General features: G+C 45.3%; 1 protein-coding gene across 9 annotated transcripts in view; it reads right to left on the reverse strand.

Annotated features, from left to right (window-relative positions):
* Positions 1-20519, reverse strand: part of ATG16L1 (autophagy related 16 like 1) — a 37258-nt gene extending 16739 nt beyond the window's left edge. The window contains exons 1-10 of one of the 9 annotated variants that reach the window (XM_082690646.1): positions 20208-20519; positions 16901-16994; positions 12507-12612; positions 11685-11758; positions 10561-10812; positions 5725-5790; positions 3293-3379; positions 2582-2638; positions 2321-2368; positions 1592-1694 (exon numbers count right to left, since the gene is read on the reverse strand). In XM_082690646.1, the coding sequence (XP_082546772.1) occupies positions 1592-1694; positions 2321-2368; positions 2582-2638; positions 3293-3379; positions 5725-5790; positions 10561-10812; positions 11685-11758; positions 12507-12612; positions 16901-16994; positions 20208-20322 (1002 nt within the window). In that variant the 5' untranslated portion in view covers positions 20323-20519. The remainder of the gene's footprint in view (positions 1-1591; positions 1695-2320; positions 2369-2581; positions 2639-3292; positions 3380-5724; positions 5791-10560; positions 10813-11684; positions 11759-12506; positions 12613-16900; positions 16995-20207) is intronic. The other 8 variants (XM_082690647.1, XM_082690648.1, XM_082690654.1 and 5 more) reach the window with 8 other exon arrangements.
* Between the last annotated feature and the right edge of the window lie 245 nt (positions 20520-20764).

A 20764-nucleotide genomic window follows, 5' to 3' on the forward strand; every position in this document is an offset into this window, starting at 1 on the left:
CTCCCTGCTCACACCAATGTTTGAAAGTTTTCATAATAAAAAGGAAAAAAAAAAAGACTGGAAAATGTGGATTACAAATATTAGATCACTAAACAGATCATCTATCATTTGCCTAAAACATCATTTGGGAAAGACAAAAATCTTATTGTCACATCTGCCTGGGACTAAAAAAGATGCCTGAAATATTATCAAAGGCACGATTATTAACTGACTGGGATATACACACCACTTTATTTTGCTTGGTGATCTGATCCAGCCCCAGCCCTTGTGTCCCACTGCTGAAAAGCGATCCGAGAGCTGACCAACCTTTTTGCTCCATGTAATTCCCTTCCTTTTCTTTCTTCTTCTTCTTTTTTTTTTAATGCTATCTTTCTACTCAGGAGGTCTCAGATTGAAAACTTGAGATCATGCACCATCACACCCATGGCTGCCGCTCCTCCATCTCCTGCATAGCCGGTTCTGTTGGATATCTGTCAGCTGTGAACTGTATACTCTCAGAAACACATGCTGACAGAATCCCAAATTATCAGCTGCTCCATTATCCCATACACATGACTTAAATGTGACAGGAGAAAACAATGGGCTGCTGGGAGTTGAGGGCAAGGAAGGGGCTGTGACACTGAGTGCAATCAGACCTTTTACCAATCATCACTGACCTCCATAAGGTGCTTGGGCCTGTCAGGGACTCGCAGGAGTGGAATGGGAAGGGGCCTTAATGGTCCTCAATCCAACTCCTCATCTGGAGGGAGACTCTCTTTATGACAGACAAAGTGGTTAAATCACTCAGCCAGTTAACTGTGGAAATCTCTAATCAATTCCTCCTTATGCCGGAACTAAAAGCCTTCCCCATATAAATTCCCACCCATTTTATAGGGAGTCTTTCTCTCCCCTGAAAGCTGGCTCCTCTAACTCAGCCCATGTAACCCACAAGTCAGCCCAGCTATCTGGGCTCTGCTCTGCTTCTCTCTTCCCCCCAGACTCCCACCTGCCAGACCTGAATCAGGAACCCCTCATTTCTCCAGGCTGGTTCCATTTCTGCTCAGTTCCCCCAAGCTGGGACCTACTTCTTCATTTCTACTAGCATCCAGCTCTGAATTCCAGCTGACAGCCCCAGCATCACAGTGGCCTCTGCCCAGGACTGTCTCCTGCTTCCAAACTTGTGCTTCTAACAATTGGAAGCCACACAGATTTGGGTATAATTCACGAAGCAAACAGTTGCCCTTACCCACCTTCTAAAACAGACTACTAACTAGAATTTCACTCTAGATCAGAGCCAACCAGTGACAACAATGACACACATTAGTGTAACTTCTCACCAACCACAGCTCCTTCTCCCTTGTCCCATCTCTCATGCTAGGGATTCTCTCTCAGCCAGTCCTGAATTACAGAAAATGGTTATAATAAATTCTATCCTCTAAGCTAAGCAAAATGTATCAATTCCTTCCATTAGACATAGCCAACAGGTGTAAAAGCTTGCTATTGCTCTAAATAAAACAAGAGAAAGCCAGCTGCTGTGGAGAAAGGATCCTTTAACTGTCATGCTCAGTTACCACACAAAGCTTGGTGGGACGTGGGGTTCAACTGTACTTACAAAGACACACATCGCTGTTGTTGGCACTCTCACTTCTTTACTAGAACCAGGATGAGGATCCACATTATCCTGGGGAACTGGAAAGGAAGAGACAGAACGCCTCCTAAGAAGTAACATAAAGGAAAATATTAGGATTGCATAAGGCTTCCTGTCCACCAAACATACAGGAGGGATTCAAAGACGACTTTTGACAGCTTCTTCTCCCTCCTAGACTCTTTGAACCACAAAACAATTCACCCGACCAGAGGCATCCTCACTCAAATGACACCCGAGAGGTATCCAGCACGTACCTGCACTCGCTTGCTCACTAACTCACAGACTCCAAAACCCAACACTGAAAAGCAGTCCCGCGAAACTGCTTCCCCAGCCAATAAACTGCTGCAAAAACGTTCTCAACATGAGTTAACTGCCCGTTCTGCGGGAGCTCGTTTGTCTACTGATAAGACTACCTGAAGGTGACTTCTGTGCCTAGTTACAACCATCCTCAGCATCCAGTGTGGTCATAGCGGAATCAAATGCGTGCCCGAGGAGAGGGATGAGATCGTGGCTGCTGTGCAGAGCTCAACCTAACTGCCCGCTCAAGAAGCTGACAGCACTCCTAGGAGCATGCATAGCGGCCTGGGAGGCACATGCACACCCGACAAGGGTGGTGGGGGCTGAAGCGGTGATCAGCACAATTATCAAGGAGCCACGTTCACATGCCGGACTGAGAGAAGGGAGTATTTTCACCTGGCAGCATCAGAAGAGTGATGTCCCAAAAGGGGAGACTCGGACAGACTAAAGGTAAGGCCAGATCAGTACGCAGCAAAATTAAGGAAAGAAAACAGAGGAAAAAGGAAGAAGCTAAGTGAAAAGCTGAAGTCAAAGCATCTGAATACTTGGCGCCACAGAAATTTGGTGTATGCTTAAAAAATGGTGATAAATCATATACAACACTTATGAATATTCACAAACATATTAACAAGGAAAGGTGAAGGTTTTCTAACCTACCCAAAGATATTAGTGATAGAATCCAGAAGGCCTCCAGCAGGCTGCGAGAGTCGCTTACTAAAGAGGAGGGGAGGATAGGTTTAAACCTTAGAAACATTTTGCCCATAATTCATCAATAAAAACAGTCCACAAAAATAGGTACCTGGGAGTATGTTTCCCATCAAGTTCCCAAACCCCAGCCAAGAAACCCCCTCAGAGGAGCAAACCATCAGAAAACAAGGGGAAGGCAAGAGGGAGGACCCAGCTTCAAAGTTTTAAAAGACACAAGGTTCCCCGCATTAAATTAACTTGTCTTAGAAACTGTGCTTCAGAAAATGACTCAATCTGACCTAACAGTGTCTGTCTGGCTGTTAATAACCAATCCCCATCCTTTTAGTCCTGCTTTAGTTATTAGCAAAGAAAAAAATCCTGGAACCCAAGTACGAAGTAAACAGTATGATTTAAATAATCATCCCAACAAGGTGTAACTGTCCATCTTGTGGGAAGCCATGACACTTCCTCCCACCTCCCCTCACGGGGTGGTGGCAGAATCAGATAGCTTGAGTCCCATGTGAAGGTGACCTGAGGAAGATGGGGACACTCGGGAGCCCACGATCTCCATAGCTGTACAGGAGGGGCTGGGCACTCCAGCAAGGGGCTCTTGCTGCCGCCACAATGTGCCGTCCACATACAGCATGAGTGCTCCTCTCCTGGCCCGCCCCAGCTACTTACGTGGCTGCTCTGCTGAGGGCACGCACGGGAGATGTCTCCTCAGTGTGATCAGAGGTTTCGTCCACGATGACTTCAATGTCATCATCCCTGGAAAAAAGGGCAAGAGGCCAAGTCTTTGATCCTGCTCCTTGGGAGCTTTGTGGCGAGTCTGTCCCACAAGCACCACCTCTTAGTCACACGCGGCCTCCGTGAGTTGGCCGTGACAAAAACAGCCAAGGGTTCTTCAGAGAAACAGGAATGGCCACACTTTGAATGACACTAAAAAAACGTTTAACCTACTGACATCAAATCTAGAATTCCAGCTGAAAAGAACTTAAAAAGTGATCTTTTGATCCTCTGAGGTGTGAACACCACTACCACTTGGAAAGCAAGGAAATGATTTAACAAGCCTAGAACCATGCATCCAGTGCCAAGGGAGATTCCTTCCTTCAGGCTGGGTTCACAGGTAAGGGCTCCTGCATGTGAACAACTGGACCACAGTGCTCACCAAGAAACAGTTCCTATGAGATGGGCTGAGCATGGCACAGATGACAGCCAGGGCAGCTCTGGAGCACAAGAAAATGACAGGGCAAGGAGGAGATCCAGGGGAGTAAGGAAAGCTTTTGCTGGAAGGGCAATGGAGTCCATGGTTGCGTTAACATTGGCTTTAAATACTGCCTTAGTAATAGAAACAGGAAAGCAAAATCTCAACACAATTCATTTTTGACTCTGGGTATTTTATGCCTAGGTTTCAACACTTGGTGCTTCTGACATGTAGGAAGTCTTATCATGCTTCATGTGAAATAATCAAGACACAGAAATGCCCTGTTGTTTACCCGCCTTATCCCACCGGATACAAAGCACCTCTGGAATCTACCCCACCCCTTGTTCCTGGTTGGGGGAAGGCAAGCAATTATTTTGGTTTTAATGACCTCCTACCGAGTTGCAATCAGAAGTAAAATAATAAAACCTAACAACCCAAGCCTTTATCACCTAATGTTCAGACTCTTTAGACTTGAGAGCTAAATTTTTCCATGATTAATTATCTGGATTATGTAAACATATACTTGTTACCAACCAAGTTAAACCAAGTCAAAGAAAAGTTGTTTTCCTTGGCTATCGATTTTAGGATTCCACACAACTGACCCCAGTCTAGGCCAGGATGTAGGGGAGAACAAAGGTATGCCTGAAGAAAGAGAACAAGGCTAGCCTTTCTTTTCTTCGTGGTTCTGGTTTGGAGGAGTCCCCTGTGTCCATACAAGCATGACAGCAGAGCAACAGAGACAGCAAGGGTAGCGATCAAGAGCAGAGCCTATGGAAATGTTTTTAGAATGCGACAAACATGAAGACACTTGGAACCCTGCAAAGGCCCAGAGCCACAAGAAAATACCAGGATGTGGCAACTGGTTATCACAATCTTTCAAAGGTAAGAATGCCCTTTGCCCCAGAAACTCTGCTCTTTGGGAAACAGAGATTAAAAACAGGCCTTTGAGGTCTGGCACTCCTAGGTTAGGTTTGCTCTGTCCCTTCCGAGAAGATCTTGGGCAGCATGCTTGACCTAAGTTGTGTCACACCCAGTCACCTGTTTATGCTGCAGTAGGGATGCAGACAAATGTTGCTTTTATAAGCTGTCATTTCTTTACTTTGTAGTGTCTATAAAATAGAACTGAGATTCATTTTCCACATCTGAGAATACAGAAGAAATGCCTGTAAGTACAGCCTTGGTATGGAAATCTTTTTTCCTTATAAATTAACACCCCGTCTGGTGGCTGACTCCTCTAACTGAATTTAAACCAGTCCCCTCCATTTATAAGGAAACAAACAACATTTTAAAATGCAGTAAATCACAATTCTAATACTGTATTCTGGAATATTTTTCAGTAGAAAAGGAACACATCATAAGCCAGAAGCAAGTGGAATTCAGTCATTAACTGAATTAAATTAAATTTAAATATCTACCACTCTTAACACAAAGCTTCAGATCTTGCAGAGGACTCTCCACCCCAACTCTAGATCAGGGAAAGTTCCAAATGGATTCATTCCCTTTTGCTCCAAGAGACTGTCATTTTCACTTAGGCTTCAAAGGTTTGCCCATACATCCACTCAAAGTCGCATCCCAAGAACAGAGAGCAAGAGAAAGAACCCAGCCCAGCAATACACTCCAGGAGGCCCAATGACAGGTAGAAAATGGATCAAAGTGTCAAGAAGGAAGCAGCAAGGTGGGCACCCATTCAGGGTGCAGAAGTCATCTGTTTACAGCCCCACAGCCCACAAGGAGCATGAGCTGCAGCAGCCTTGGGATGGGAACCAGTGTTTAGTGGCTCCCTCAGAACTTCTGAGTTTCCTTTCTACAATCTATAATAAACGATTTTACAGAAATAAGAACATGGTAACATTTTAAAAGAGCAAATCCAATTACTAAGAGCAGTTCTGATTAGAATAGCTCTACTTACTGTTCAACGGGTAGAGGTTCCTTTGCTGCTTCTGCAAGCTCTTTCTGTAGCCGGGCTTGCCGCCTCCTAGTGAAGAAAGCCCACTAGTTCATGTCGGCCTCAACAAAGCACGGCACTTGGGCCCTCAATAAACTACTAGCTCTCATAAAATACTTGAATGTTCAGTGCATCTCAAATAACTGCCCTGGGCATAGATACCCAAGTCCCAAACCCACACCAGTAATGTCAGTAAGGAACCCTGTCATAAAGGATTCCAGAGCACAGGCCAGAAGAGGGATTATATCATTAGAGAAAGCAGTGACCTAGCAAGGTAGAGCCTGCCCATCGTGACCCGGGGCCTTCCAGGGCAGAAAGGCACATCAGATTTATCCAGGGTTAGTCACGGTCAAGAGTGGGCTTTCTGTAGCAAACAGTCTGACACCAACATGTCAAGAGCATGAAGATTTAATAGTTAAGACTTACTTAGAATTTACTTGTCCCTGACTACTTGGTATTGTTATTGCCAGGTTTTAACTCATTTAATCTTTGTAATAATGCTTTGAGATCTAGCACTACTTTAACAGGTAAGGAAACTGAGGTGTGGGATTCTTGAACTGTCAAAATGCACATGGGTCCACTTACCAGGGCTGCATACAGATGTCTCAGCTATGGACACATTTTTTTTTTTTTTTTAAGATTTATGTATTTATTTTAGAGAGAAAGTGAGTATGGGGAAGGGGCAGAGGGAGAGGGAGTGAGAGAATCCTCAAGGAGATCCCCACTGAATGCAGAGCCCCACATGGGGCTCAATCCCAGGACGTGGAGATCATGACCTGAGCCGAAAATCAAGAGTTGGTGGTGGATTACCACCCAGGCACCCCTCAGCTGTGGAAAAATTCTAATGTGGCCAAACAGTCAAGTGCACTGTTACCCTTTCTCAGAAAAAATTTCTGTCTCACCAAGTCCTAAATTCAGGATCTCCCCCATTTTTAACCTTGGCCTTGTTTTCTCTTCCACGGCAATTTCATCTCTAACTGTGGTTTTATTCTGTATGTGGAGAACCCCTAATCTGGAATTCTAGCACTGCTATTAAGCCCCAGCCAAGAATTCAAAAGCTTCTACCAGTGTTAATTCTCAAAACAGGGAGAAGTCCTTTAGATGGCATGTGAGAATCATGGAAAGGGATGACTGCAGCTTATACTCTTCATTTTATTAAAAAGTATCTTATTTGACACAGAGAAAAAGAGCGTAAGCAGGGGGAGCAGCAGTGGGAAGGGAGAAGCAGGCTCCCTGCCAAACAGGGAGCCTGATGTGGGGCTCTATCCCAGGACCTGGAGATCATGACCCGAGCTGAAGGTAGATGCTTATCTGACTGAACGACCTAGGTACCCCTATTTTTTATTTTTTAAAAGAATACTTATTTACTTGATAAGAGTGAGGTGTGCACATACACACAAGCGGGAGGAGGGGAAGAGCAGGGGAGGGACAAGCAGACTCCCTGCTGGGCACAAAGCTCAACACAGGGCGGGATCTCACCACCCTAAGCTCAGGACCTGAGCCAAAATCAAGAACCAGAAGTTTACCTGACTAAGCCACCCAGGCGCCCCCTACACTCTTACTTTTATATGAGGAAGATGGGAAACTAAGTTTTATAGGACGAATGACAAAATTTTATCATTTTTTTCTTAGCTGGAATAGATGACCTATGAACTACCTTTGAGGGAAACCAGAATTTGGTGTGGGACAAGTAACAGCTCGTCTACTGCAAAGGCACTACCTCTAAGTGAAGGATAAAAGATCTAGTGTTGTAGGGAGCAGAAGGCTCCTGCAGCCCCTCCTTCATTAGAATAGCCGAAAAGATACTGCCTTCAATAGTTCAAATATTCCCCAAGTGTGTCCGACATAGCAGCCACCGTGATGGTAAAGACCTACCTTAGCATAGTGAGGGAGGCAGAACATGGACAGCTACTTCAAAACATGAAATGTGCCATGCTATCGCTCTGGTAAACTAAGGCTCTAGAAGGAGAACATCTGACTTGGGGATCATTAGGAAGGAGGGAAAGCTTCCAAGGAGTAAAGTCAGAACAAAAGTGAAGAAACCTCAAGGTCCGCCTATGCAATCAGAAGAGAATGCAACCAGAGGCAAATCCCTAGGGAAACACTCCAAAGGAGCAAGGGCAGACATGTAATATGCCTCGTACCCCATGTTCGAAGGAAGTCTGTGTCATTCTCCTATCCACTGTGATGACCAAGGACCCTTCCTTAGCTTAACGAAACGCCTGCCTGCTTCTCCCTTGGCAGGTGTTCAATGTGCTACACTGACTTCCAGGTGACCCTGGTGAGTTCACTGCCTTTAAGCTAAGGACTCCACAGCAGAGGCCAAGCTATTTTACTGAAACACGAGGGGCGCCTGGCTGGCTCAGTTGGCAGAGCATGTGACTCTTGATCTTGGGGGTTATGAGTTTGAGCCCCATGTTGGGGGTAGAGACTGGTTAAAAATAAAATCTTTAACAAAAAATGTAAATATGAGACAGAATAAAAAAACAAAGCTCATGTTGTAGTATGACAGAAACTTAAGAAAAGTTAGAAAATACAGAGAAGTATAAAATGAAAAAATAAAAGCCACAGTCTTGCCACGCAGAAATAAACACTATTAACGATATGGTTCCTTTTTAAACTTTTAAATTCATTCAACTTTTGGATCATGTCCTATGAAAACATTTCCTACCATACTTTCAGTTACATTAATTACATGTATTTTCTTGGGTCACTAAGTACTCCTAAGACGTGTATTTTTAGATGACTTCGTAAAACTGCACTGTATGAAAGTATCAGTTTATTTCTTCCCCAAGGGAGATACTGCTTCTTATTTTTTATTACTATGAGTAATGTGCGATAACAAAATACTACCTGTGACCAAGTCTTAGGACTTGCTTAAAATAAAGTCCAACAAGTGGGAACACTTCTCAGGTCATGCCTACGTGGCCTTGGGAGGTGGTGAAATGGGCTTTCCACAGACAATGTGAAGGTGCTTCCCCCTTCCTCCCGACAATCCTCCAGGCCAGCTTTCCTGACCGTGTGCACTCCTGCTTTCATCAACTCCCTGTGCCTCACACCTGTTGGAGGGCTCACCTGTCTCATCCACTCTGCAGCAGGATATTTACCTAGTGATTGACTGCATCTCTTTGATTGTTTTTGTGTCAAGAAATCGGAAAATTTTATACAGTCCACTTTTTATTTCTATTTTTTTAAAAAATGTTTGGGAAGTGCTCATACTATTTAGAAATTTTTCATAAAATAAGAAACAGGTATCACATTTTTCATCTCTTACGTTATCAGTTTTTATACAGATTCTGAAATCTACTTGAATGTATTATTTGGTAGGATTAGTAATCATTATGATGACTCCTTCCTATTTTCATTCTTTCAGATTAACTGCAATCATCTTTTCAAATTCTAAACTACAGACACAGGGCTTTAAAATTGTATGTTATGGGGTGCCTGGATGGCTAAGTGGGTTAAAGCCTCTGCCTTCAGCTCAGGTCATGATCTCAGGGTCCTGGGATCGATTCTTGCATTGGGCTCTCTGCTCAGCAGGGAGCCTGCTTCCTTCTCTCTCCCTCCTTGTGATCTCTGTCAAATAAATATATAAAATCTTTACAAAAAAAAGAAAAAGAAAAAGAAAAAGAAAAATCGTATGTTCTAATCTGTTGACCACTTACTGTCCGTTTGCTCAGTGGATTTTCTTAGGCTTTCTAAGTGGATAAGCATGGGCCCCCGCCCCTTCTAGTGGCCTTTCATTCTGCATCTTATCTGGTCCGATGGCCAAAACATCAGTCAGAGTTGAAGAGAGTGAGCCCTTCCTTCTGTTCCTGGTTTTGATGTGTGTTAGACTCTCCGTGGAAATTTTCAACACACACACTTCCCTCCATCAAGACTGACTCTGGCGTCTAGAATGGAAGGTCTCCCTGTTAAGAATGCTACTGGCTGTTGGTTGCTGATATGTGTGTTTATTAAAAGCTTTTGTTCCAAGTTGAAGGGTTTTTATCAGGACTGGGAACTGAATCTGAGCAAATAGCATTTTTGGGGTCTACTATAGTGGCCCTACAGTTTATCATCCAAGGTGAGAGATTTAATTGATTTCCAGATACACCGTCTTTAATTCCTGGGGGTAAATCCTAGTAGGACTGCAGTAAATTAAAAAAAAAAAAAAAAAAAAAGGTACTGGGGCACCTGGGTGGCCCAGTCAGTTAAGGAACCATCTCTTGATTTTGGCTCAGGTCATGATCTCAGGGTTTTGGGATGGAGCCCCGTATGTACTGGGCACGAAGCCTGAGATTTTCTCTTTCCTTCTCAGCTCCCCTTGTGTGGGCACACACACTCTCTTTGGGGGGGTGGGGCGGAGGTACCAGTGACTCTGACTTAGGAATTTTACATCTATATTCATGTGAGGTTAGACCGTAGTCTTATTATTATACTATCCAGAGCTTTGGTATGGATGTGGTTGGTGTTATAAAATTATGGATGGGAAAAATTGCAATCTTTTTCTATTTCTGGTTTGCCTTCTATTGTTCAAGAATTAGCTTTTCTCCTTGACACACTGAAAGAATTCACTGGCAAAAACTGTATGGGCCAAAACCCTTTTGGAAGGTAATCCTCCGCTCAGCTGTAAAAGTGTTCTTATAAATGCAAATCTCTTTTATGTGCACCACTGAGGTTTCTGATTTTATTAGTGTTTTCTGGCCAGCTTGTGCCATCCCTCCTCATCAGAGCTGCCAGGTTTGTTTCTGTCTTTTCAGAAAACAAGGCTCTACTTTACTAAAAAAGGGAATCACTACCTGTGGACTAGTGTCTCACCTTGAATCTTTTTCATTCTCTGCATTTAGGCGATTGGCTTCCTGGGCTTTCTCAGCCATCCACCTGGTGACCAGCTCCTGGTTCTCTTCAGTAGTTTTCCTCAGTTTCTCCTCCAAGGCAGTAAACGTGATCTGTAGGGCATCATACTCATCCTTCAGGGTCTGGTTGGCTCTTTCAAGGTCCTGAAGCTTACTGCGTAGTTCTTGGCACTCCGTCTCCAGGTCAGAGATAGTCTGCAAACATTCTGCAATTCTGAAAGCAGGACGTGGAGAAGAGGAATGGGCCTGCTCGGGAGCCCTGTGAGGAGCCAGGGCACCTTGCCAGGTGCTGGAGCTCCATGAGCACGGCCCCCTACAATAACGCCAGCCATCACACCAGGTGCCACAGAGGACTCATGTTTATGAACATCTCACTTAGCCAAGCCCAGCCCCAGTGGTTTACAGGACAAGCTGATTAGGAGAGGAATTTTACCTAGGGTAAAATTCACCCAGGTGATGAAGGACTAGAAAAGCAGGATTTGAAAAGGGAACTTTTGATGCCTATATAGAGTACTAACAGGGGCTTAAAAGAGGCCTAGAAATTCTGCACTTTCTGTTGGTTTGATCACTCGATAAGCAAAGATGCCTTTCTAAGCCTTTAGAGACCCCTGTCTGCAGAGCAAGGAAAAAAGGCACAGAGGAAACCCAGGCTTCCCTCCAGCTCAAAGGTCCTACAATTTGGAATTCCAGGCTTCTCCCTGATCAAGAATTATCCTGCCAACAAACTCATCCCTGTTCCCAAAGGCCACAGGCTCAATCTGGCACCATCTCCACCACAGAAGACGCTAGCTCTCCTATGCAGTGGCAACAGGGAGAGCCATGAATGCTTTGGGGACATTCACAAGGGCCAAGGGTACTTGCCAGGGGCATGCTGGGAACCCAGGAGACTGAGGGCACTGTCCTTGCCTCTGCCATCCTTAGCAGGTAGATAAAAATCTCAGGCTGTGCATGCACAGAAGTGACACTCCTGCTGAGTCCCATGTGGTGACCATTTGCCAGCAATCACCACTGGCCCCACCCACGAGAGTACAATAAACAGAGTGCAACACCATGGCCAGCCCTGGAGAAGGCATCATCTCTACTCACTTTGCTTCATTCATCTGCATCTCCCTGTCCTTCTGCTGCATTTGGTTATTCAGGTCAATCACCAATTGAGCTAACTGGGGAAAGGAAAACACTTGCATCAGTGAGAGAGTTCAGGACCTCAGCTGGAACCTAAACAGTGGGTGCTTTTTAAAATTTGGAGGGGGGGCTTTTATTTTTAAGAAAGAAAATGTGCCGTGTAGAGTTGGGCCAAGGCCCCAGGAAGAAATAAGGTGGGTGGCAGCGAGGAGCGGGAGGGCAGATGGGGATGCTCATGGGAACAATGGGAAGTGCTACGGGCCACTGCCAGGTTTCCACTGAAGACTCATCTGCCCCCCACCTCAGCCACCTTTCACAAACTTCAGCTGGTAAAATGATCAATTCAGCTGCATTGATGAGAAAATACATTTTCTCATAATTTGCCATCAAATCGCCACCCAGGATTAATATAGCCCAGGACTTTTTTTTATGTCCTTTCTAATGAATTTTTCAGAAATTGCAGGGTTCACTCTCAAATACCCTAGGAAAATATTAGTGAGACCCGCCCTCGAACAGGCAGAAAAGCCTGCTTCTTTCCCTTGAAGTTTCTCCACTTGTACCTTTCATGCCACCTGGGAATGGAGTGACCGGCAGCTATCCTAGTGGCTTGCCCTCTTGCTGATGGAGGGAAAGCCCTTGGCTTTCCCGATGTTGCATTCCCAGAGAGAGGATGATGCCACACGTAGCCAGGACAGCTGCAAATTCTAGTGCAAGCGCCCTCCTGCCTATTCTCCCCCACTGCAGGGCCTGCGCAGAGGAGCAGAGACGAGGAGCAGCTATCAGTACCTCCCCGCGTTTCTTGTGTAGCTCAGTCAGTTCTTCTTGGTGTTTAATCCTCAGCTGGGCCATCTCTTGTAGCTGACTATCATTCCAGGCAGCATCGTGTCCAGGACTAAGTCCCCAAACCAGACAGATGAAAGAATGTGCAAAAAAGAGAGTAAAGAGAAAAAAAAAAAAATCAGACCCCAAACCACCTCAGTTTGGCACTGAAACAGTAACCTCAGAATTTTGAACCTGTACGTGACACACAACCAATAAAGCCATTCATTTTCTCTGGGACAATGTGGTTCTAAGCCACTACAAACCTGAAGCAGAAAATAGGAAACATGAGACATGGTAAAATAAACCAACCACAACTTGAACCATGGGTCGTGTCAGGAACAAAGCATGGATTCCAGATGAGGCTTAGGTAAACATGGAGGAGACAACAAGGTCCAGTCACTTGACAAATGTTTGAGTGCCAACTACGTGCCAGGCACTGACCTTGGACCTGGGGAGAAGGCAGTGAACACAAAGCTTTGCTCTCAGGTGACAGATAAACAGTTAAGAGGAGACACAGTGAGTAAGTAAATACGTGAAGTCCAGTGGTCAGACATGCTGTGAAGAGAAACTAAGGAGGGTAAAGGTGGGGACAGAGCAACAGGGTTCCTGTTCTGGGGGGGGGGGCACCTTGAGAGGAGGCTTCTCTGAGAGGAGAACATCACTGCGGACCGGAAAGAAGTGAGGAGCCAGCCACATGGCCCCTGGAGGCTGGGCCCTCAAGTGAAGAGGGAACGTCAAGTGTTAGAAAGGCCTGGAGAAGGCAGCCTAGCTGGTGTCCTCGGAGAAAGTATGAGCGGAGCTCCACACGTAGGAGGGTAGAGAAGACGGTCAGGGAGGAGGTGGGGAGACCATGCAGAACCTCTCAGGCTCCTCCTGGGACAATGACTGGAAGTCACCGCAGTATTTTGAGCCTCTAGAGGAATCACTTAAGTTTTAACAGGATTGCTATGGTTGCTGGGTGGAGAGCAGACCACGGCGGGGGGTGGGGGGTGTGGGGAGGAAGGGGTAGAAACAAGGAGAGCAGTTCATGAGCTGTTACAAAGTCCAGCTCAGATCAAGGTGGTAGCAGTAGAGGCAGTGAGATGTGGTCAGATCCTAGATCCATTCTGAAGAGAGAGCTCACAGGACTTGCTTTTTGCGTCGGCTAGAGAGTCCAAGGGAAAGGAAGGAGTGGAGGAGGACTCCAGGGCTTTGGGCCTGAGCAAGTGTGAAAGGTGCAGGCACCACCTACTGAGACAGGAGGGACTGGGGTTTGGGAAAGACCTGAAGAGGGTGGTGTGGACACCCAAGGGGGTATGTGGAGTGGAAATCAGCCGTGAGAGTCTGCATGTCAAGTACAGAAATCCAAGCCAGAGGCGAACAAGTGGAAGCGGTCGGCAAACGTATCTGAAGCCCCAGAGCTGAGCTCAATGCCCTCAAGAGTTCACGTAGTTTTGGAGGCTTGGCAGTGGTTCACACCCCAGGTCGGAAACAGTGGGTGACTGACCTGTGTGTTTTAGCTCAGGACCAGGGCTGCGGCTGCAGAGGAGAACCATCAGAAGACAGACACTTAAACCACAACCCGGGGAAAGCACAAGATGGGGACGAGGAAGACACTGGAAAAGTAGGACACCAGCACCTGAAAGGAGGGGAGAACGGCCTCTTCCGTATGCCCTGTCTTGAACAAGAGGGGAAAGGGAGCAGTGTGACACTCCCTCCCTCTAAAGGTACTTTTATGACATGTTCCAAGCCCATCCTAATACTTCATCCTTTGAGGCAATCTAATACTTCCCCAATCTTCACCCATGAAGTAGAAGCCAAGAGATTAGAAAGTGGAACACACTGTACAGGAAGTCACCCTAAATTAGGCATAAGAACTAGAAATTATTTTTATCAAATCCTCTTATGTTAATGCAAAGCACTGTGAAATATGCAAATGTATAAGCAGTCCCTTCTTCCAAGAGCACATCAGGTCACTCCCTGCTTGCCTGGTGCTACGGATGGATGACAAGAACACCAGGCAGCCATGGTCTAAAGTGGTGGTTCTCAGATCATCTGATTACAGATTACGGGCCTTACTAACTTACTGAAATGGTAGGTCTGGTGTGGGGCCCAAGATTCTAACTGCATTTCTAACAATTTGCTAGATGCTGCCATCTAGGAAACATACGCAGGAAATGAATGGAATCAACTACTTCTATGCTGTAATCTATGTAGAAAGCAAAGGGATTAAAACACTACAGGAGGGATGCAGAGAAGACATCCAGATAAAGCTTTTTAAGCACAGGTGGTAGTATTTTAAGACTAACTAGGATGAGATGGACAGAACTTAAGGAGACAGAAGGGCAAAGGAAGCCACCAGGCCCATCTTCTGTAAATACCCTTCCGGCACCATCAAACACCCACTCAAGCTGCTCTACCCCAAGGGACTAATGGATAGACGCACAAGAGTGTGTGAGTGAAGGATGAACATGCCTGAGTGAGTGACTACCAACGAGGAGGGGCAGGACACTGAGAGAAAAAGGAATCACAGACGACTTGTGGGAAATAAGGGCACCATTAATAGAAACAAAGCCATCAGGAGAGGCCTCATTAGGGGCTCAAGTTTTTAGGAAAGGAAGGACCTCCAATTAAATTACCATTCCAGTGATATTCAATCAAAAGAATTGTTGTATATCTATTTATAGCACCTTTCCAAGCAAACGAACTTGACTGACCAATACAGGAGAGAAAAACATGGACATCAAGACTCTAATTAGATAGAAACAAAATATTTCAAGTTTTCAGCTGATTGATTTAGATGAAAAGGTAAGATGGCATTTTCTATACCTAATATTGACCAGAAGGCTACAACTAATATTTTAAATACTAGAGTAGGCCTCCCAGGGCCACAGTCAGGAAGCAGCTCTTGAATTTATTGTTAAGGAAGGACAGAACCTGGGCTGGACCCTCTGTTCCTCTTTCCCACTCTGGTCTGCCAGGAGACCAGATGAAGAAACACGGATGGCATGCAGTTACATTGCAGATTTAGCTATGGGAATAAATAAGTTTGGCTGCACCTTACACTTCTGGGTTTTAAAAAACCCTTAAATTAATACCAACTCGTTTTTACAGTTGCTAAATGTTATCTGACACCTAAAAAAAGTACACAGATTCTAGAGTAGTGATGAGTACTGTTCCCATACTGACCCTCAAATTTAATATGCAAACATGATAAACATCTGGAAACATGATAAACATCTGGAAAAAGACAGTAAGATGATAGAATGATTCTATTTAAACTGTTTCTGATGAAATCTGGCTTTTAGATTTTTTTGGACCATGGCCCTCAAAAAGAAATATAGCTTACGGGGCACCTGGGTGGCTCAGTCAGTTAGGTGTCTGCCTTCAGCTCAGGTCATGATCCCAGGATCTTGGGATTGAGCCGCGCATCAGGCGCCCTGTTCAGTGACAAGTCTGCTTCTCCCTCTCCCTCTAACCCTCCTCCTGCTCGTGAGCACACACACACTCTCTCTCTCAAATGAATAAATACGAGAAAACAAAAACTTAAAAGAAAAATAGTTTACATGAATGACCCATGTAAACACATCAAACTTCTCATCATGAACACATATTGCGTACTTAATGAAACAATACTTATCCTTCCTATTAAAATGCAAGGTTTTCCTAATCTTTCTTAAAAAAACAAAAACAAAAACAAAAACAAAACAAAAAAAACTTGGGCACCTGGGTGGCTCAGTCATTAAGCATCTGCCTTTGGCTCAGGTCATGATCCCAGGGTCCTGGGATGGAACCCTGTGTCGGGCTTCCTGCTCAGAGGGAAGCCTGCTTCTCCCTTTCCCACTCCCCCTGCTTGTGTTCCCTCTCTCGCTATGTCTCTGACAAATAAACTTTAAAAAAAATCTTTAAGTAAAATAAATAAAGCTTGCTGCGACCTGCTAGCTTAATTTCACTCTACTAAAATACGTTGAAAATCACTGAAATTAAAAAGCATCAAACAGACCTGTATTGTATAAAAAGCACTTCATGTTTATGCACCAGTCAATCCTGTATTAATAAGAGCTGTGTAAATCTGCTCAAGAATGCCTACTTGTGTGATTATTCAGGAAAAGTGAACCCTGTAGGCTGATGGAGGAACTGGCCCAGTTACCCGCCTCGAGTGACTTCTCAGACTTACAACACCTACTGAAAAGCCTTCTTCGTGGGTACATACCCTCAAAGAAAGGATTTTAGTTACTGGGCTTCACAAGTTCTTATCTGAAAGGAACTGACAAAAAGTGGAGCACAGAAACAGTACCTCTCAATTAGAAAAGTGACAGCTAAACTGAGATCCATTTTAACTGAAGAGACACAAGCAACAAAGGATAGTTTCAAAATACCTTATCTCATGCCTGTTGGGGATGTCATGCTTTTCAGCTTGTAGCTTATGGGCCAGCACTGAATGAAGATCTGACTTTTCTAGCAACTTGTTATCTATTAAAAAGGAAAAGAAGAAACACATTATTATAACTGATTCACACCTTATCACTACTACATATCCTGTAAATATTTGGACCAAAAAAACCCAAAGGGGACAACTGGGTATGTTTCACTTTCATGAGGTGTCCAAGTACCAGGTGCTGCACTTGGACAGCAATTGTACCAACTGTCCAAAACCCAGGAACATACACTCCTTCAATGCTTCCTGGCCTAAGCAGGAGCAGCCCAGCCAAAGGAACCTGTGGAAGCATCCTTACAAGAATGTCCCCCACTTACCTATGTTTATCTCAGGAGTTACAAACAAAACAAAACAAAACAAAACAAACCCAGTGGAAAAATGAAACATTATGTACCTTATTATTACATTTGGAAAACGTAATTTTTAGATCAAGGCACTAGAAATACAATATGAATGAGAGTCCTTGGCCTTGAGGAACTCAAGTATAGCAGAAGGTCAAGTATAAGGACTAGAAGAGTTATCTTTACTCATATGCTTGGATGGTTTGACAGAGTCCAGGTAGGAGGGCCAGCAGTGATCTGGCAAGCAGACAGAAATGAAAGCTGGAACCAACACATGAAAGAGCAGAATGAAAAATTCAGACCTTTTCTTACTGGCCATGGTAAAATAACAGATTTTAACAGCAGGCAGTGACACAGACAGACATTTACTCGTAAGAAGTCGAAGATTATTCTGAAGTTCCTTGCTCAGGTGACTTTGGAAGATGCTAATGTGTCAAAGAATACAAGAGTGGAGAACCTAAGGAAGAAAATGAGTTTTCCTTCTGAAAGTAACAAATGTGACAGGAAACATGATGCAGGAATTCAAAAGACAAGTAGTTTCAAATGACAGTCACACAGGGACTGGCAAGGTGGGAGGGGGCACTAAGCAAAACAGAATGATCATGGGAAATTCTCTAAACAGTTACATGTGATGGGGACTGTCTAGATCAGAACTGCTCGAACTGCTCTAGAACAAAATTTTGATAGGATTAATGCTAGTGAATATTACTGCTGGAAGGCCTTATCTTTTTCTTCTTAAAGACAGTCTTGAGTTCTACTTCTCTTTTATATATGGAAATGGAACTCCTGGGCAGAAACAGAAATATTCTTGATTTAGGTTAATTTAATCAACCAGTTCAGCAGAACAAGGAAGTATGGTTCCAACCCTGAGTGTTCACCCACATCAAATAATAAGATCTTCAAAATGTCACACCAGAGGTGGGTGCCCTGAGATACTAGGTCTTTCAAAGGACAGGAGATATTCAAGAGGGACCCTCCCTAAAAGTTCCTCTCACTAAAGAGAAGGATCCAGCTGAAGGGAAGCTGCCATCTGTCCTTACAATCTCTTTTCATCTTTCTCTTTAGGTTCAGAGGCAGAGCTGAACCTGACTGGCCAGGGAAGGGAAGAAGAGAGTAGTGAAGCTGTTCCACAGACAAAATGGAAATGGCCCCCCAAATATCAATTGCTGACCTAAAGACAAAAGCTCTAAGAGGCAAAGGTTGTCATTCTCTCCAGCTCCTCTCATATCAGTCTGGGCTGCTAGCCCCTCAGGCAAGCACTATTCCCCATAGCTATTTAATGACCTGCTCCCGCTCAGCATGATCTTCTGATTTTTCTCCTACACCCCCCCCATCAAAATGACGATTTTCAATGCTGAAAAACCATCCAATCCCTATCAATGCAATTATAGCAACTTCTGTTTATAGACTATTTCGAAGATGGCTTTCAAAGCACTTATACACAGTTTTTATGAAGCGGGCAGGGTGAGATTCGCCCCTTTTACAAAAGCAGTAAATCAGACTCAGAAACGTAAGTGAAAAGATCAGTAAGATGTGGAGTCAAACTTCCAGCCCAATTTGACTGTAAGTTTATTTTAGCTTTTAAGACAAAACATTCAACAAACACCTGACCACCTGAATTTCCATAACCCACTGGGAATCACTTTTGAGTGGGAGGGGCTTTCTGTGTTTCTCTGGCTGTAAGGATCTCTTAGAGTACACAACAGCGGCAAATTATCTCACTCTGCTTCCCACCTTTGCTAAGAGGGCGCGCGGGTTCAGTGAAAGCAAGGAAGGGTCATTTCTTCAGAACCCCAGTGAGAAAAACAAAACACAAAGTTAGGACCCATCAAGTCTGTCTTCAAATCCAGACTCCAGAAGAATCTGCTATGCTTCTCCAAGAAAGCTTATTAATCTCTCTCTGCATGGTTTCCTCACCATTCCTAAAAAAGACAATAGGACCTGCTTCATAGAATTTTCAAGAAGATAAAGAGAAAATAACACATGCCGCTTATCTACCGAAGCACTCAAACCACTCTGCACATTAGAAATACTTGGGGAGCATCAAAAAACACTCCCATCGGCGTCCCGCCCTCACATACTGCAATTTAACTCATCTGGGCTTTTTAATTCTTAAAAGATCCAGGTGATACTAATGTGCACATAAGTTTGGGAACCACTGATTTAGCACAGAATTCATTAATAGGCGACTATTACTTTGAATCTCACCATCAACATGGACTCCAAACTTTTGTCAGGCTTACTTCAAAGGGCAGATGGAACCACAAGACTGAGGAGTGCTCATTTCTCCCCCTAAATGTGTCATTTATCGGTTACGTAAAATTGGGGAGGGAGCAAGGAAATGCTCAGGGAGGCTCACCTAAGGGTACGAACATTTTGGTACTCAAACTGCAGACAGGGGTCGGGAGAGGAGAAAACCTTCATATTTAAGTTTCCAATAACGATGTCCCAACCAACCAGCACGACTCAAAATGTGTACCAGTTAAAGAACACCAAGGTGGACTAAAAAACGAGAGGTCCGAGGAATCAGAGGCTGAATATTTCGGAGAACAATCTTAATTACGTTGAGTTAATGCTTAAAGTCCGTGACCCGTTTCAACCACACGAGGCCCCAAACGGGACGTTTCTAGACCCTATTCACGTACACAGGCGTGGAAGCTTGGCTTACAAACACAAGCGTGAACGGTGCCTGCCCACGAAGAACACACAGTTTAGTAGGGAAAGCCCTCTAAAGTCCAAGAGTGTAAGATCTAAAAAAACGGCATGCGGCGTCCGCCTCGTAGGGTTTGTGGGGCGCCGCAAGGCGCGCAGGCGACGCCAGGGGTCCGCCTACGGCTTCCGCCGGCACCCCGCGTGCTGCTGCGGGGTCCGCCCGCCCGCCCGCTCCCCTGGCCGCCCGCCGCTCACACTGCAGGATGATCTCTTCGAATGCCTGCCTCTGTAGCCGGTCCCGCCGCCTCAGCTCCTCCGAAATGTGGCGCTTCCAGCGGGGGAAGTCTGCGGCGCGGAGCCCCGACGACATTTCGCGCGCTGCCCCGGCGCCTTAGCGCCGCCAATCCGAGTAGGGGATGGCGGCCCCAGACCGCAGCATCGGCTACCAGCGGACGCCGGAAAACCGGCGGCCCAGAGCACACTACCACGCACAGGCCGCCGCTAATGTCGTCAGGGACCGTCTTCCGGCTCCTGCCGGAAAGGGTTGGGGTCAAGGCCGCAAAGCCCGCCTCCTAACCCGACGATTTACGCTACACGCGTGCGCGTGGCCGGTGGCTGCCCAAGGCGCTGAGTAATGACGCCCTCCCTAGGCCGGAAGCGCAGGCGGCAAGAGGTGGCCGCTGGGAGGCGTGCGAGCTACGCCGGAGCCTTAGTTGTAGGAGGAAAGGGGACAGGAAAGGAGCCGTCTGTCAGTTGACGTTTCCTTCGCTGCCTACCCCACCCCCACCCCCGCCGATTTTTATTTTCCTTGG

The sequence above is a fragment of the Mustela nivalis genome, assembly GCF_964662115.1.
Source record: "Mustela nivalis genome assembly, chromosome: 11".
In the NCBI taxonomy this organism is placed as follows: Eukaryota; Metazoa; Chordata; class Mammalia; order Carnivora; family Mustelidae; genus Mustela; species Mustela nivalis.